Genomic DNA, 19,035 nt, shown 5'->3' on the forward strand with positions numbered 1-19,035 from the left:
CTTGTCCCTGGGTTGGATTCCCCCACTACCTTCCTTTCTCCAACCTCTCCTCCTGTATCCCTCCGGAACCATTGGTTCCATTCTTTTCATCTCTGAATTATTTATCCTCCTATTTTATCTAGGTAGACATGCTGATACATTAATACACAGAAAAACTAGGCAAAACAAAATAAAACAACAAAGGAAGTCAAGACTAAAAACAATAACAACAAGAAAAAAAGAAAGCCACCGACAAAGATGGAAAGGACTGTAAATAGGTAAAGGTGTGTTTGTTGACCTTTATGTGTGATTTCTAGTTGAGTCTGATGGGTGTCACTCTGTTTCCAAAGTTTATTTTTGGTATTCCCTGGGAACTTAATCACTTTGCTCCCCTTGCTGCTCTGTTGCATGTCATTAGGTTTTCACCCCAGTGTGATGGGTCAGATTGTGCACAATTCCCACACTGTGTCTCCAGTATTGTCCCCCACAGTGTTATGGTTTAGGGAGGGACGCCATGTCTCATGGTGAGGCTGGCCCTATGGTGGTCTGTGTGCATTGTCGGCTCTGAGCAGGAACATCATCCTTAATCCTCGTGGGCCAGGATGTCCTCCCCTCCCTCTCAATCCCTTTTTGTTTCTCCTGTGTGCTCTAATCAGACATGCCCCTCTCCCCAAGATGTAGGCCCAGTGCTGGCCTCTGAAGTATATTATTCTGAGGGGGAAGGGGTGGTGTTGGAATATTTGGGGCTGGCCTGCAGACATCTCTTTTGGTTCCTGAGACATGCTGGTATGTTGTATTCACGTCTTGACACATCAGATCGAAGCCTGGTCTCTACCCCCCCCTCCTGTGGAGTTAAAAACAATACTCGCCCCTTGTGGAGGTTAGTACACGGCTCCCACCACCCATGACATTTTTTTCTCCTTCTTTCACCCTCTAATTAGTTGACTAATGTATGTATCCCTGTATTGGGCTTAGGCCCTGCCATAGTTGCTGGACATCACCCCAGACATATATGTATATAGTAGCTTTTCCCCTATGCCCCGTTTTTGTTGTTATTTTTTGTTGTTTTAAGCTTCCCTGAGTGGATTCAGGTACTTGTCCTGAGTGTTGTACTTGCCCATATTGTACTTGTCCTTTTGTGCTTGGCTTACTTCATTTAACATGATTTCCTCCAATTCTTCACATGTGACAATGTTCTCCACGCATTCATTGCTGCTTTTTAGGGATGCATAGTACTCCATTGCATGTATGAACCACGGTTTTTTTTTTTATCCATTTGTCTATGGATGGAATTTTGTGTTGTTTCCAACTCCTTGAAATTGTGAACTGTGCCATAATGAACATTCGAGCAACTTGGTTTGTTTTTTGTCTCTTCTGGGTGTATACATAGTAGGGGCATAGCTGGTCATGTGGTAGCTCAATTTCCATGGTCTGGCCATAGTATTTTTCTTGCCTCTTCTGGGTATATGCCCAGTCGGGGGATTACTGGGTCATATGGTAGCTCAATTTCCATCTGCTTTAGATATTGTCTAATCAATTTCCATAAGGGCTGTACATACCTACAGGTCCACCAGCAGTGGATTAGAATTCGTATCTCACCACAGCCCCTCCAACACTTGTTTATTTCTGACTTTTTGAATTGGGATATATTTGAGGGTGTTAGGTGGTATTTCATAGTTGTTTTAATTTGCATTACTTTTATGGATAATGATCAGGAACATTTTCTCATATGTTTATTGGCCATTTGGATTTTTGCCCCTGTGTAACTTCTGTTCGGGTCCTTTTCCCACCTCCTCAGTGGCCAATTAGTTGTTTTCTTTTTGGAAGCTAGCAGAGAAGGTAGATTTTAGTAATAAGGCCTTTGCATGATATGGCATTGCTAAAGATGCTTTCCCCATCTGTGGGCTCTCTTATTACTCCCTTGATGAATTCTTTTGATGTACACAGGTGTTTTATCTTCAGTATATCCCACTTGACAATTTGTGACTTCTCTGTATTTGTATGCTTCTCTATTTCTGATAGCCTATGTATTCCCTGTGGCAAGATTCTCTGGTTTGTCCCAATTCACCCATTAATGCCCCTAATGGTTTAGGGTTTTACCTCAAGGTCTGTGATCCATCTGGAGTTTATTCTTGTGCATGGAGTAAGGTAAGGGTCTTACTTCATTTTTCTACAGGTAGATATACATTTTTTAGAGCACCATTTATTGAAAAGGGCATCTGCTTCCCATTTGATATTTTTGGGGATCTTACCAAAAATCAGTTGTATGTATGCTGAAGTTTTTATTTCTGGGTTTTCTGCACTTTTCCATTGGTCCGAATATCTGTCGTCATACCACTACCACACTGTTTTGACCACTGTGGCTGTATAATATATGCTAAAATCAGGTAGAGCAAACCCTCCCACTTTTCCATTTTTGAAGAGTCCTCTGTTAATTCTGGGCTTCTTCCGTCCCCATAAAAAATGGCAATCATTTTTTCAAGTTATTTGCAGAAGGATGATGGTATTCATATTGGGATAGCATTAGACTTATATAGTGCCTTGGGCAGAACTGACATCTTTACTGTGTTGAGTCTTCCAGTCTATGAGCATGGAATATACTTCCATTTGTTGATCACTCTTGATTTTTTGTAGTAATTTTCTGTAGTTTTCCTCGTACAGATCTTTCATTTTTTTAGTGAGGTATATTCCTAGATATTTCAATTTGTGCTTCGTTATTGTGAAGGGTACTACTTCTTTGATCCCTTCTTCTGTAGTCTTGTCTGATGGGTATAGCAGTCGATAGACTTCTGGTAGCTGATCTTGTATCCTGCCACTCTGCTATATTCCTCTATTGCTTCCAACACTCCACTCCAGAATTTAGAGGATTTTCAATATATAAAATTCTATTATCTGTGAATAACCATAGTTTCACCTCTTCCTTCCCCAGATGAATACTTTGATGTCTTTTCTTTGTCTTACGTTGTAAGCTAGGACTTCCAGTATGATGTTAAATAGGACTGGGGGCAAGGGGCACCCTTGTCTGGTCCCCTTTTTCAGTGGAATTGTTTTTGTCTTTTCTCCATTGATTACCACGTTTGTTGTTGTTTTCTTCATGCATAGGTTGTATAATATTGAGGAATTTTCCTTCAACTTATATCTCCTTGATATAGACACTCCTTGAGTGTCTTAAACAGGAATGGGCTGTTTGAAGTTGTCGAATACTTTTGCTGCATCTATCGATATTATCATGTGGTTCTTATAATTTTTCCCGTCAATGTGGTGAATAATACTAATGGTCTTTTGTATGTTGATCTGTCCCTGCAACCCTGGTAAGAATTCCACTTGGTCATGGTGAATTATTTTTTAATATGCCTTTGTATTCTTTTGGTCAGTATTTTGTTAAGGATTTTTGCATCGATGGTCATTAAGAATTTTGGTCTGTAGTTCTCAATTCTTGTGGGATCCTTACTTGTTTTAGGTATCAGAGTTATACTAGCTTCATAGAAAGAGTTTGTCAGTTTTCTGTCTTTTTCTACGTTCCATGAACTTTTTGAAACAAGAAAATATACTCACATATTCATATACATCAATAGATCTTTCCCACTTAGTGAATTTATTTGCTAGTTATTCAGTTTGAAAGCCTTTTATTCATCATAGAAACATTCCCTGAATATAGAAGTCTCATTATTTTTCAAATGTTGTTGCTAATTTTCAAGAATTCTTTAAAATGTTTCTACTTCTCTGTATTGTCCAACCCAAAACACTTTTACTTTTATAGGCTTAGAGTAATTTTCCCCAACTTGTTCTTCTATCCACTATGTTGATAGCAACATCACCTTTTTTTCCTGAAGAATTCCAGTTATATTTCACATAAGACTTCACCTCTGAGTCATTTGAGAGAGCTTTAAAACATGTTAGCTACATCAAAATCCTTTCACACCTATGACCTCAATGACTTTTCAGGTTTTTTTCTATTGCTTTTATTTAACAAATCCATGTTAGAGATAAAAATTGATTCCCATGCCCTTAAATAGCCCTTCCCATTTTCCATAGTCCAGTGCTCCCAGTTTGTCTAACACATTTTCCTCCATGTCTTAAATTTTCTGGTATAGAAGTGTGCTTTATATATTTTATGTTTACCATCACCATTTTTCCTAAGATACTATTGAAATATGTATGTTTATAAACAAAATGGAAGACACATATTATGTGTGAATATGGCTGTCAGTATATATGTAGAATTTTTCTAGACTAGGGCATTCTTAGAACAACATCAGTTTGCATGGGTTAACTTGGACCATTAGAAAAAGGGCATATTTTTTTTCTAAGACATTATTATATTTTATAATTTCCTCTGGATAGAGTATTGTATTGACTTGAAGCAATAGGTCTTATTCTCTTAAACTAAAGGCCATCTATTTCACATTATAGGACAAAATATGTTAAAAAACAATTTATTCCTTTTACGGAAATGAAAAATTAAACAATTTAAATTTTAAAACTATGAAAAATTAATTCGAATGATTCTCCTTTTCATGTTAATATTCCATTAATTGCATATCTTTATGATATTTATTCTTATAATTATATTTGTGAAACAGTGTTATAGCTCTCCTATCTTTACAGATTAATGTCAGGTTAGAACAATCATGCCACTGAGTCAAGTGGGGATTCTCTTCCACAATACTGACCTTTTAGCAGCATCTTTTACATCTTTATTCCTAAGGCTATATATCAGTGGGTTTAGTATGGGGATCATCAATGTATAAAACACAGATGAAACCTTCTCCTGTTCCAGGGAATATTGGGAGCTGGGTTGGATATAACTAAAGGTCAGAGACCCATAGAATAAGATAACAGCAGTCAGATGAGAGACACAGGTGGAGAAGGCTTTGTGCCTTCCCTCAGTTGAGCGGATTCTCTGGATGGCAGTGATGATGCGGACATAGGAGACAATGATGATAATTAAAGTGAACAATGCAATGAAGCCAGAGAAGAGAAAAAGGAGCATCTCATTGGTGTGGGCATCAGAGCAAGAAAGCTTTAAAAGCGGGGGAATGTCACAGAAATAATGGTTCACAATGTTAGGACCACAGAAGTCTAGTTTGAGCAAACCAATTGTGTGAGTCAAGGAATTAACGAGTCCACCTAAGTAAGAGATAAGGACCATGCTAATACACAGCCTTTGAGTCATGATGACTGTATACAACAGGGGATTAGCTATTGCCACAAAGCGGTCATAAGCCATCATAGACAGGAGGATGACTTCTGTGGTTACATACACTGCGAAAAAGAAACTCTGCAGTACACAACCAGAAAATGTGCTGGATTTATGCTCTGATAAGAAATTTACCAGCATCTTAGGAGCAATGGCAGTAGTGTAACAGATATCACAGAAAGAGAGGTTGCTGAGGAAGAAGTACATTGGCGTGTGGAGTCGGGTATGTAACCTAATTAAAACAACCAGCCCCCCGTTGCCTAGCAGAGTGATGACATAAATGAAAGCAAAGATGAAAAAGAGAGGGATCTGCAAATGGGGATTTTCCGTTAACCCCACGAGAAGGAATTCCTTCACACCTGTATGATTGCAACCTGCCATGTATGGATTTAGGTTTTAGATATATCTCTCTTCGGTGGAGGACCAAGAAAAATTCACTCAGATGAAAAAGAATATGGCTTCTTCCATGATCCAGTTTTCATAATTGCATGGAACAGTTATGTTTGCCCTGCAGTCAAATGAAGAAAAAAATTCACTTTAGTTTGGGCATACTAAAATCATTTGCAGTGATACAAAGTATTGCAACTAGAAATTATTTCATATCCAGGTTCTCAATTTCCACATCACGAAAACGGGGATAAGATAATTCTACTAGATAACAAAGCTATTGACTGATACAAAATACTTGGTCTCAAACCTGTCACTTAGTCTTTGAGTTATTAAAGGCCAGTCTTGTCAGAATTATAACCTATGGTACTAAATCTTCCCTTATCCAAAGCTAACCTGTTCATGTTCGTCTACACCCAGTGCAGCTCAATGTCCTGCCTTCGATAAAAAATACACCATCTTCCTCCCAAAATCTCAGAACTGAGACCTCTTTCAGCCTCATGTTATGGCTAGATCTTATGAGCAAAAAGAAAATTCATCGAGCAAGAAAGAAAATTCATCGTTATTTTTCTTTATTTGCTACTTTAAATTAGAGTATATTAACGATGCCACATCCTGTTTCATTCACATCCAGAGTAGGTTATCTAATTTTAATAGTTCTATAATTTTATTAGCTTATTTTAAGGCTATTTTCTATGAAGAGATCTCTAGCTCTGTTTACTATCTATCTGCTGCCCTTAAAATCCTCAATTCAAACCCACCAGCAGCTCTGAGGAAGAAAGACAGGACTTTCTACTCCCATAAAGAACTACAGTCTTGAAAACTCACAGGGGTTCTATCCTGTCTGATAGGGCCACTGTAAGTTGGCTACTATCCTAGTAAGGTGACCAGATGTCCCACTTTTCGAGGGACACTCCTGATTTTGGGCGTTCTAAAAAAGTCCCGATTTTTTGAAAGAATGCATGACTTGTCTATTTGGTCCATATAGAGCAAATTTTTAATCAAGAACCCCCCGTCCCCCTTTAATGGTGCCCTGCTCTAAATTTGGTCACCTTACAATAGGGCCATTGTGAGCTGGTAGACTCAATGTCAGTAACTGTGGAGATATATATATATATAATGGCATATCAATATCTGCCTTTATATAAGTTTACCAGATTACTACCTTTGTCAGGTCCTTTCTATGTCTATTTCAATGAAGAATAGATTCAACATCTAGGAATCAGTTCACTGAAAATGTGTTCTATGTAAGACACAATTTGTGTTATTAGAAAATTCAGAAAGAACATAAGAGCTTTCTCTTTATGGAACATGATCTCTACTGTGTTAAAGTTATATCGAGTGTTAGGGTTATTCTTCAAGGAGTTGCTAAGTTAAAACAATATTCTCCATTCTTGATTTATAAATTGTATCCCATATGTTTTTATGTGTGGTCATGTCAAGTATAGTAAATCAAAGTCCCACTGTTGCATGAATAAAGAACAATGATGTTCTTGGGAGCAGCAATTTGTTTTACTAACAATATGGATCATACAATAGAGAATCAAAATGCATTTATATGTTGGAAATAAGGTCAACCAAAAAGGGACGCAAAAGGATATTTTATTTGTTTATTAATAGTAACTTGTTTTCTTTTGGGATGTTGCTTATGGGAAAGGCATTAGAATAAATAGAACAATGATGATCTAGAATCTTATATTACCCTTGACCTTCTGTCTCTTTTGCTAATCTACAAATATTCCATAAAAAGAAGCACAACACTAGAAGATATGTTATATAAACTGGCTTTGTTATTATAAATATCTGAGTTCCTTTAACACCACTGTACTTCATATTGTACAAAACTGTTTGTATAGTATTCCCATTTACTGTTTGGGGCTATAGAGGGAAAAAATTAATTCTCTGCTGCTTTAACTGATATACAATTTCAAACTGTTTTTCTAAAAATGACCTCACACATGTTACAAAAAGACAAGGCTCAATATCGCAGCACAACAAACCAGGACCCGGGTATGAAAGAAAGTGAACAGGGAGGAAGTCAGGAGCACGGGGAAAGATCACATGGGTTGAATGTGGAATCAAAGAGATGTAACTTTTTCCCCAGTTCATATCATGTTAGCCATAGATCCCTGAAGAATTATCCAAAATCATAAAAGTCAGTGTAGTCTTAAAATCTAATCAAATAGTGGAAAGGCATATCTTAACAGGAGTTTATGATAAACAACATATAACTATTTCTTTCCTATTCTGTGGTAGACAATGCAATGCAAGCTTTTAGTATTTTCCCCCATTATCAGTAAAAAGTTTCCTCACTGAGGACATGGGGGACAGAGACCTAAGAAACCCAGCAGCCCACACATGTGTGTCAGAGGACAGCTGTGCTTCTGAGGGTTTCATTGGCTGGTTTTCAGAGGTAGAGCACCAGTTCTTTCTTCAGATGTGCCTCTGTGTTAATTTGAACCTGCACCTTTTCAGTTTGGAGCTGAGCACATAAACAATTAGTACCAAAGTCCTTCTTAATACTAATTGTTAAGATTTACTGGGTGTAATTGTCTGCACTAATAAACAATCATAGACAATTCAATATGATTTCTTACGTTTTAGACCAGTGTTTCCCATATTTGGTCATACTGCCCTCCGGGTGGGGTACTGGAACGATCCATATGGAGGGGGCTGTAAAAATAGTGACCAAGATTGTTTATCCTGCCTTATAGGCTGTAGTGAAATAGATTTTTATTGCTTGTGACCCTTCAGTTATTCTTTTTTTTTTTTTGGGAAAGGGATCTTTAGGACACATACATTTGGTATCATATGGGTTACACCAAAGGAAAACTGAAGTACTGAGATATTAAATGACCTAATCAAAGGCATTGGGCTATTAGCCTAGAAGCTTGGATACAAACAAGGTCAGTTTGGATCCATAGGCAGCCTCTCTGATCCATCTGCTTTTCATTCATATACTTATTCTCTCAAATGCTTGCCATGAGCTTATGTCCCACTTTCTTGCACCAAACCAAGTCTAAGAAGGTCAGGCATACTTACTGCAAATCTAAACGTGTGTCCAATATTTTGTTGTACTGAAAGCTGCACAATGGGAGTGAAAAAAGGTATTTTTAAGAAAAGATAGTTCAGAAAATATTTTCCTATCACTTTTAATTGCCATGTTGCCATTTCTGTGATTCCCCCCCTGGAATTTCTATGCATTTGAATAGAACTATCAAAAGGCAGTATTTTTCCTCTGTGGAATCAACCAGTTCCATTTGACGTTAATCTGTTTATTTCACTATTTTTAGCAACCATAATTTTGCTTGTTGAACTCATTATTAAAAACAAAAAGCAATAAAGGAAGCAAAGTGCTATTGATGGCTATGCCCATGCCGTAAGAATGAACTAGTACATGTATTCATTCTATTACTAAATGCAAGAGTTTACTACCACTCAGCGATGCCTTCCAGATATGTTAAGTCTCTTTTGGGAAACTAAGAAGTTTACATATTCTCTTAGGAAAAGAATGGCTTGAAAACAAATGTTTTAAATTAAATAATACTTACCTTGAGAGGAGTATCACGAAAAATCATGTTGAAAGGAATTCAGTGTGAAAAAGAAAAGAAATTTCTCACCTAATGTATATTTTTATTTTTGTTTCCTAAGGGATATTTAACATATTCAACCATCTGATCAAGAACACAGTTAAAAATAGAGATATTACTCAGATAAATAAGAGTTGAAAACCTCTTTCACTTCAGTGAAATAGAGAAGACAGCCAAATAGCAATCCGAATAGTTCATGACATGAGTGAAGACAGAATATTATACTGAGTGAATTCAGCCAATTAATCCTAAAAGGGAAAATATTATATGAGACCACGGTTATGAGGAAAACCATACACAATAAAGAGTGTCATAACTGACTTTGGAGAATGTCAAGGAGAGAAGGGAAATTATTGGAAGATAAATCAATGAATTGAGTTAGATTGTTGACAGGTATTAAATTGGGTGAAATAGAATATAGTAGCCCACAAGAAAGAGAAGAGAAATCAAGATGAATGATAAACTCTTGGGAGGTTTGATCAGTAGTCTAAATGTTGGGTACAAATCGATGATCTGATATGTAAACACTCATTTAACTTACAATTTTTTTAAAGTTGAAAAAAGGAATAGTTCCTGATTATCATAAGGATTCTTTCTCCATTTTGTAGTATTATGAATTATTGTTTATTAAAGTGTCCATTCTTCACAGCATGCTTTCATGGTTTTGTGTGCAAAATATAATTTTGCTCACATAATCTGTATAAAATGACTAGTTTTAACACATACAATCTATTTCACAAATTTTGTCATGTTATTTTTAAAATGATATATAAATGAATGTGCATTTGATTGAATGCTATAGACATTTTATATCATATATATGAAACCGTAGTTGTATGCATGCATATCCACAGTAAGACAGTAAGCACTGAATGGTTTATGATTTAAAATGGTGTATAGAACTAAAGACTAAAAAAAATCTCAAATAATAAAAAAGCCTAAAATTTTACAGTTAAAAATAATATTGAAAAACCAAAAAATTCTAATGCTGAAAAATCTAGTAGGACATCTTAGTTGTTGCTATTTAATGGAAATGCATTAATGCAAAAATATTCTAGTCAGATACACTAGTGCTGTAATATGAAGTACTAGCTTGCTGTAGTAAAATACATCTTGAGGTCTGGAAATTAAGAATCTGTTTGCTAATCCTGATTTTATTAGAGACAGGATGAAGTAACATACCTATAGAAAATAAAAATAATTTCCAATATATTGTCATCACAATTATAAAAACAAATCGAGCCTAAATGATTACCAAGGTTTAGTTTAAAGTTTGCATAGTACTGGAAAAATAGTTTTTCTTAACATAAAACTAAGTTATATCAAAATTATTAGATGTTATATTAAATGATTTTTCTAAATATACATTTAATTTAAATTGATCTATGTATAAATCAAGTATTAAATTCCATAAAAAATCACACATATAAGAAAATACCTGATATGGGTCTTTACAAATATTAACTTTCTCAACAGGGAGCCACTTCATTGAGAACCACTTTCATTCAATTAATAAAAAATAATTTAGTGTTTTCTGACTCTTTTGGAATAATATAAAGGTTCCAAAACCAGAACCTGATTATTTCAGTATAAAGACATGGAAAAGTAATAGAATTAAAAAGAAAAAAAAAACGTACGTAGTCTCTTGTTACAAATACGCTAAGCTAAGCAAAGTTCAGAGTGTATGGGTCTTTGAGTGAAGAAGGCCAACTTTCATGATTCTTAAAGGAGTTTTATGTTTACCATTTTTTTCTTCCTTTTGGGACATAAGCTGTAGCTCATTTTCTAGACTTGAATCTCAGATGTCCAAAGGTTGCATCATTAATATCATTGCTGGTCTCTTGAGAGTGGAACTAATCATAGAGCTTCAGGTGTTCTCAAGAATTTTTAAAAATAACTTGATTTTACACTTTGGTAAAAATAATTTACTTTGCAAAAAATAAAACCAGATCCAAAACAAAAGGATAAGTAAAATAAAACCCCCTATCTTTTCTACATCTCAAAGGTCATGTGGTCAAGTCATAAAGCAAATACACCAAAAACCCTCTGCTCTATTGGGTGCCATATGGTACTCAGAACACTGACCAAATACACTTTTTAAAAAAGCCAATTGTATTCACTCTGTAAAATGAAAATATTCATACTCATCCCCAGTGAATTATTATGAAATACATGTGACAGAGTCCATGGTATTATACAAATGAAAAGACATCATACAATGTAAAGTTAAGACTGCAAAATATGTGTTGTATTTCTGTTAAAATTATGCTTTCCCTCTCTCTAATAACCCAATGGGCCCCAGAAACCAAAACCTGACTGCTACTCAGTCAATTCAGGCTCATTGTGACCTTTGAATTTCCCAGCCTGTACATTTTAACAGGACCATAAAGCCTTATATGTCTCACATGGAGTCTCTGGCCCTGTCGAACTGCTGATCTTGGGGTTAACAGCTTATATATAATTCACTTACACCACCCAAGTTCCAAAAGATAGAGTACAAGTGTAATATATGTATATGTGTTTACATAAACATATGATGCATATATCTATATTCCTCAATAAATTTTGTGCCTACTACCTATTAATTTGAATAGAAACTGCAAATGAATTATAAAACATAATCCACAGTACTATGGTGCCCAATGGATTATTCTCTACTACTTTTTCTGTATAACTGTGTATGTATTTATATAGCCAACAGACTGGAAGAGATCCATTTTTTCACTCATTCCAAATAAAGGTGACACTAGCTTATGTGGAAATCATTGAACGATATCACTAATATCACATGTAACATTTGGTGACTATGCTTCAACAAATCCTGCAGAATTACACTGACAGGGAGGTTCCAGAAACTCGAGCTAGATTCAGAAGCATACAAGGAATATGGAATGTTATTGCTGGTGTCAGATGGATCTACGGGAATACCAAAAAAATATTTCCTACTGCTTATTGTTTACACAAAAGCATTTAGGTAGATCATAACAAACTATGGATAGCCTTAGAAAGAATGAAACTTCCAGAATACATCATTGTCTTCAATCAGAACCTGCACATGGACCCAGAGGCAGTTATAAAATGGAATTTAAGATTATTGCATATTTTAAAATTAAGAAAGATATACAGCAGGATTGTATCCTTTTGCCATACTTATTCAATCTATTTGCTGTACCAATAATCATAATAGCTGACTATATAAAAAATAACTCAGCATCAAGATTAAAGGAAGATTTATTTAAGAAAAAACTTGCAATATGCAATGATACAAACTTGCTGGCTCAAAGAAAAGAGGACTTGAAGCACTTACATATGATCAAACAGGACTATGATCAATCCAGTCTCCAGAATGGATTATATTAACGTAAAGAAAGCCAAGATCCTTATGATGGATCAATAGAAACCCTCATCATAAACAGAGAAAACATTGAAGTTGTGAAGGATTTTTCATTCCTTGCATATAGGATTAATGCTCATGGAAGCCACAGTGTGATAGATAGGTTACTGTGCCAACCTGGCCAACAGGAACCTATGAGATTAATAGGGTCACAGTTTGATTTGAGGGCCAAGAGATAAATGGCTTTGCATGCCCCACCCCTCTCTCTCATGCTCTCTGGTGATCAGACCACCTTGTGGCTGCTTTAGCTAGTTCTCTGCCTTACTTGTGAGATACAATACCTCTGGGACAGACAACTCGTGGATCATGATGCTAAACCTTGAAGTTCATTCAAGACCTGCTTCACCAAGCTGCGTTTATACACATTCCTTGAACTTGAAGCTGTTGGATTCTGTTGTCTTACATTGCTTGAGTTCGAGATCCCAGATGGGCCTGCATTGCTAATCTCCTGAGCTGCTGACTATTGGTGACCAACCCCACTGTTTGCTGCCTGTGGGTGGAATTCCTGAATTGCCTTAAGGAAGACTCAGCCATGTGCTTCCTTGACCTTGGACCCAGTAGCCCTTGTGAGTTGAAGGATCTCCAGTATATTAACTGTTCCATGGATGTAAGTTGAACTGAGCCCCCTGTATTGCTGTGTGGACTAATTAGCTGTGTGGACTAATTAGGTGTACTGCTGTGTGGACTAATAATAATCCTTTATGCCGTATCTATCTATCTATCTATCTATCTATCTATCTATCTATCTATCTATCTATCTATCTATCTATCATCTATCTATCTATCTTTCTATCTATTCATAAGTGTTCTGGTTTTGTTTCTCTAGGAAACCCTGCCTAACAGAGAGTCATTGGTCTTTGGGTGAAACCCCTGGCTCAGTGGGAATCCAATGAAAGGGCAGGCAGAACCACCATATATTTATATCTCAATGTTCCCCTTGGATTAATATGACAGAGATAAATCTGATATGCAAGGATTTGCTCATGAAAGCAATGTTACAGGAAAATTTAACCTAAACAGAACTCAATAAATTAAGAAATCAATCTGTACAAAGCAACAATGCATGAATTACAGCTCACAGTTGGACTATACACCCCTAAACCTCATGTCAATAATACCTTAAATTCTATGCCATTAATAAATTATTGATGCTATCAATGCAATTGCCTTATACCTTAGAGAGATGATTGGCAATGTTTTATCTTTTCTTTGCTTGGTTTTTCATTTGTTTGTTTGAGGGGATTTTTTAGCATGTGTGTTTTTGTGGATTTTTTTTTTTTATTTGATTGTTTCAGTTCTTTTTTTTTTTTTTTTTTGTCATATTATGACTGCTAAAATAAACCAGAATTCTGGGCACCCAGTTTACTCTAGCCCCAATTTGTGTGATAGCTAGTTCAGGGACAGGTGGTTGCCCCTCCCATGCCTGTAAGGGGCCCCAAAAAGGAGGTTAAAAAGAACTCAGGCGACCATTAGACACATAGGAAGACAGCTCACTGTGCATGCTCAAATTTAAGCTCCCAGTCAGGTGCCCAAGTACTCCTGGGCACCCAAACTAGGTAGGCCTGGGCCTACTACATCACCCTGGTGGGTTTAACACAGTCAGTGGTGTCAACCAATACCTTCAACCTTGCATCCCCTAGCCAGGGGCTGAGCCAGGATCAAGGCAGGACTTCCCCTTATGCTCTTTTACCCTTCTCCTGGACAGAGACAGGTCAGAGGCTGGAGGCCCACACAACAGAGCTGTGCTTGGGCAGGCCCCCTTAGGGCCTACTTGAGGATCACAGCCTCTCTCTTCCCGCATGCTCTCTCTGGCCTTAGTCCTCTCGCCCTTTCTCCCAAAACCCCTTGGGCCCTGGCATCCTTCTCCAGTTCTGCACCTTTGGATGTGCTGTTCCATGAGGCTGCTCATGACCAATTGTGAGTGTCAATGTGGTTTGTGCATCTGCACGCTTCCCTGAAATAGTGTGTATTGTTTCGAGACTGTAAAACTTGAAACTTCTCATGCTTTTCATAAAAAAACCAATTGGATTACAAAAGAGGGATTGGCATGAATTCCTTCATTGTATGAAGCAAGAACTGAGGTATTACCCTCTTGAGAAACCTTACAAATCCAAGAATAGTAAATGCTTATAACAGGGTTTGCTCAATACTTACCTTCATGAAGAGATCACTGAAGATAAAGGTTCTATAGCACAATGTGGTGAAGAAAGCAGATGGTTCCTGGCTATCAATTGGAATAAAGTCTGAGATCTTCAAGACTTGTATTCAAACAAGCAGCCATCTAAGTGAGGTGTCAACTAAATTCACCTGGAAGAAACACACTGGCCTGTGTGACCCAAAGACAACAATACAAAATTCAAATATGATAAAGAGAAAAGTATCAGAGCTTAATTTATGACTCCTCAATATGTAGAAGGGTATGGAGATCACTGGGAGCACAAAATCTATCTTCAGAGGGTCTAGTCAGATTAAGACTCTGGCAGATCCTCTCTAGCCATAGGTGAGGAATGCAAACAGCTTTACTATTAGACGGCAGTGATTATAAACTTAATTGTGGTGGATTGAAATAAAGTGTAATATGGTACTTGGTTAATTGACCTCCTTCTTGACCCAACTTCAATTTTTTTCCTAATTTTAAGTATTTCTTGCTTGATCCACAACAGAAATTTCTTCTCTGACCTTTAAAAAATATTTCTGATGGTCTTTTCTTCCTTACTCTTTATTTTTATTATCTTTATATTATTATTTTTTATTTCTGTATCATTTTATTATTATTTTTTGTTTCTGTTATGTTTCCCAGTTGATGATGAACAGAAAGTGGGATGCATAGAGAAAGTAACTGCTGCAATGATTTATCAGGGACTGGTTGTATAGAGAATGTGGGTAATTGGGAAACAAACAATGAATGCAGGTGGTGTGAAGAAGCACTAAAACTGATTTAGATGATGTATGATCAACTCTTTTTTAAAAACAACTTAACTCTGGAAGTTTGAATTGCATATCAATAAAACTATTTTTAAAAAGAAAGGTCCTGGGCTGATGTGTTCTATCCAATACAATGTTCTGAATCAGCATCTCAAAGGAACCCAGGAGAGCCCTAACAGTCAAAACACAAGAAAAAAATGTTTTCTTGTGTTGTGTAAATTTTTTTCTTTCAAACTATAGAGATCTTTGACCTATGGGTAAAGAAGCCTTCCCCCTATCTAAAAATATATATATTTAAATATCTCCCCAGATAAAAAAAGAATGTTATTTTCATGAAAGATTCCACCTTGCCCTTATCCATTCTCCATCCGTTGTATGTTGAGTGTCTCAATGTTTAACATTGTTGCAGTGTCCATCACCTAAATAAAAAGTTAAAACTTGAGCTGCGTTTCAAATTATTTAGAAGTGAGGGGACAATGCCATCAGAAGTATATAGATCTCCTGTAAACACAGCTATTCCTGTGAATGAAATCTAAGAGTCTTTAGATAAATATGAGAATGGGTCAAAGTTATGGACAGTAGTGCTGCATTGCATGGGCTTATTCTGAACAGAGTAAGCTTGAACTTGACTGTGCAATCAGTGGGTGTGTGTAGACCAGGTCTCTCGGCAATGCATTGTTCTTATTCTAACTAGGGGGCCTTCAAATAAAAGGTGAATCCAAACATTGGCTTCCAAATGGATCTGCTTAGTCATTTGTATTCAAGCAGAGAGGTTATCACAGAAAGTTATGGCATCTTATGGGCTAGCAAGAGGTGTTGGGGGAGTGGGAATTGTTGGGGGGAGGATTCCCAAGGGCCAACCTAGATAGCTTTTCTTCAAAGACACAGGATGGTCACTGGGGCTTGTTATAAAGAAGTTTTAAGAACTTGTTAACAACTGCATTGGTGATTAAAAGGCCAAGAAAATACTTAGAGGAATTATTTTCTTCACAACTATGCAGCTGATCAGGAAGTTGATAGGAAAACCTTTCCCATGATTCCTACAATCCTGTTCTTGTCTCTTCAGACAAGATTCTTTGTCCTTTATTTTTATTACCACAACTCAAAATATTTTTCAAAATACATATTATATGATTCTCTCAAGAACATGATTTGAGTCCCTCAGATATTTGAAGGGAAGCATTAAAGAGATAAAAACATCCCCTTCAGAAGTGTACAGGCCTAGATAGCGGGCATGTGGGTAAAAATAGCTTCACATGTTGATATTCGACCAAACAACAAATCAAACAAAAACAAATAGTTTTAATAAATATTCCATAGCAATACTTTTTGACTAACCCTTGTATATTCTACGAACTCTAAAATAACAATAAAGCCACATTCACTGTCATCAAATCAGTTCCATTTGAAATGAGCCTTTAGGACAGAGTAGAACAATCCCTTTGGGTTTCTAAGCCTGCAAATGTTTATGGGAGCAGAAAAGCTCCTATTTCTCTTGCAAATAGATAGCAGCTCAACACATAGTCCCCATTCACCACCAGGGTTCCTGACTGAGAAAAGGTAATAAATACATAGCACATGTTTTCACTTGAAACCTTGTGGGGAACAGAAGGAATTCTCTTAAGTTGTCTCCCCAAAATATGTACCAAACTTAGCTGCTTAAGAGTGACTCTCGGCGAAAGTAGGTCAGAGGTTATTCTCCTTGACATTGGCCATCTGTAGTGGCTAGCCCATTAGTCTGACTCACCCTGAATAAGACCCACTCCCTTCTGATAAGGATAATGGTGGTCTATTCACTTGCAGAGATACCAGAGAGGGCAAACCCGCCCAAGGGTGACCAAGGTTAGTTAGCCATTATCAGCTGTTTAGATCAAGCAGATACCACTGTCTATTCCACAACCAATGTGGGCACACCCCTAGGTGATTCCTCTCCTATTGATTGTATTGTCTATGTTAATATCCCTCCTGATGACTCAGGCTATTGTCCACTATCAGGGAACTTGCATGCTTCCCAGAATAGTAATGGTCTGTTTTGTTATGTGAGACATTAGAGCGATCAAACTTGTTCTAGAATGAATTGTATTGCCCCTTTCTGTGATGTATGATTACGATGCGTGGTTAGCAATAAATAACGAAGCTCCCTGGTACTCGAGAGGGTGGCTGGAGAAGGTGACTAAGGAGGACGAAGCAGCGGCTTCTTCTCTGACAGCTAAGCCCCCTCCACGAGGACCATCAAGCCGGGCGGAGGTGAGATATGCTACCATGAATTGCGTCTGACTCCATTACTTGACTCTATCCTTTAACTCTCATGCTCTCTATGACTTTACTATAATCTCTACTTATTATCGCTGTACAATTGTGCCTACCAAACCTGTGATGTTTTGTGGGGTTCCCTCTTACCCTTAACCCCACAAAACCTGAAGAGTCTGATAAAGTGGGTTTTTATTACAAAAGGTAATTTTTAATTGCTAAATATGTCATCTAATTGTGCATCTTATCTTTGAAGCTGCTTTCCTTCCAATCATTTTGAATATAACTGAGAAATAGAAATGGAGTCCTTGGTCTTCTCCTCAATAGAATTAAGTCTGTGCATTGGCTTGTCTACATAGACATGAATACGTCAAAGTATATATTTTTTATTAAAAACCTTTTAATTATGAATTAAGTTGGAGTTTGCCTATCAGGTCATCATTTTGCATTCAACAACTTAAACAACTTATCCATCGTCTCCATAGTGTGCCTTATTTTTTCTCCCCTTTTTTGTTCAAACCTATCTCTTAGGATATTGTCTTCATTTTTTGCAAAGTACCTGAATTGACAGAGGCTACTGAGAGACATCATATCAGTTGAAAGAGAAAACGTTTTTTATTCATTAGTGTAATTAAAATGATCAGTGTTCATCAAAAGTATCCAAAATAATGGGGACATATGTCCTAAGTGCTTTCATCATAGTAAATACGGTTACCAAATTTCAGTTGCTTTCATTTGAAAGAAAACAACCACACCACGGGCAAGAGATTAATTGCCCTACCAAAGTCTCTTTGGGATTAGGGAATATTCTGGGATAATATCCCTTTTCTACCAGACTAAGAGGTAAATACTCATCACTTATACATGTATTTCTGCAACCTTGAGAGAAAAGTTGCCAGCAACGTGTATAAAGTAAATTTTACAATTTAAATTTCTAGATAATAGCAAGGTAGGTGACTTTTTGAAGCATCCATAAAATGTCTTTTGAGACTGTGACAATAATAATGGACCCACCTCAGGGAGCACTATATATCTTTTTGTCCCTGTAAGTTTTTCTCTGAGCCAGAGTGTGTTTGTGGGGGTTTAGCCTAGGGGCAGTGATGATACCGATTGGAGCCCCAACAATATCCATGGCATTTTCTAAAAGAAAGGGAAGCTGACTGGGGTAATGTTTTAAATAGGGGGATTCCCTGCTCTGATAATTCCCCAAAGTAGTAAATGAAGCTTTTATGAGCAGGTGACATGTACACAATCACAAAATGAATGGTGTTGTGTTTGTTCCTACAAATATAAATTCACATATCCTATCA

The 19,035-nt window shown here is 36.8% G+C and overlaps 1 protein-coding gene across 1 annotated transcript; it reads right to left on the reverse strand.

Moving 5' to 3' along the window:
• Nucleotides 1-4,621: 4,621 nt before the first annotated feature.
• On the reverse strand, nt 4,622-5,560 carry LOC101660888 (olfactory receptor 1052-like). The gene has a single exon (XM_004708390.1). It carries the CDS (start codon nt 5,558-5,560, stop codon nt 4,622-4,624), a length of 939 nt encoding a protein of 312 aa, XP_004708447.1.
• Between the last annotated feature and the right edge of the window lie 13,475 nt (nt 5,561-19,035).

The sequence above is a fragment of the Echinops telfairi genome, unplaced genomic scaffold (genome assembly GCF_000313985.2).
Source record: "Echinops telfairi isolate 266 unplaced genomic scaffold, ASM31398v2 ScPeMD7_60;HRSCAF=208, whole genome shotgun sequence".
Taxonomy (NCBI): Eukaryota; Metazoa; Chordata; class Mammalia; order Afrosoricida; family Tenrecidae; genus Echinops; species Echinops telfairi.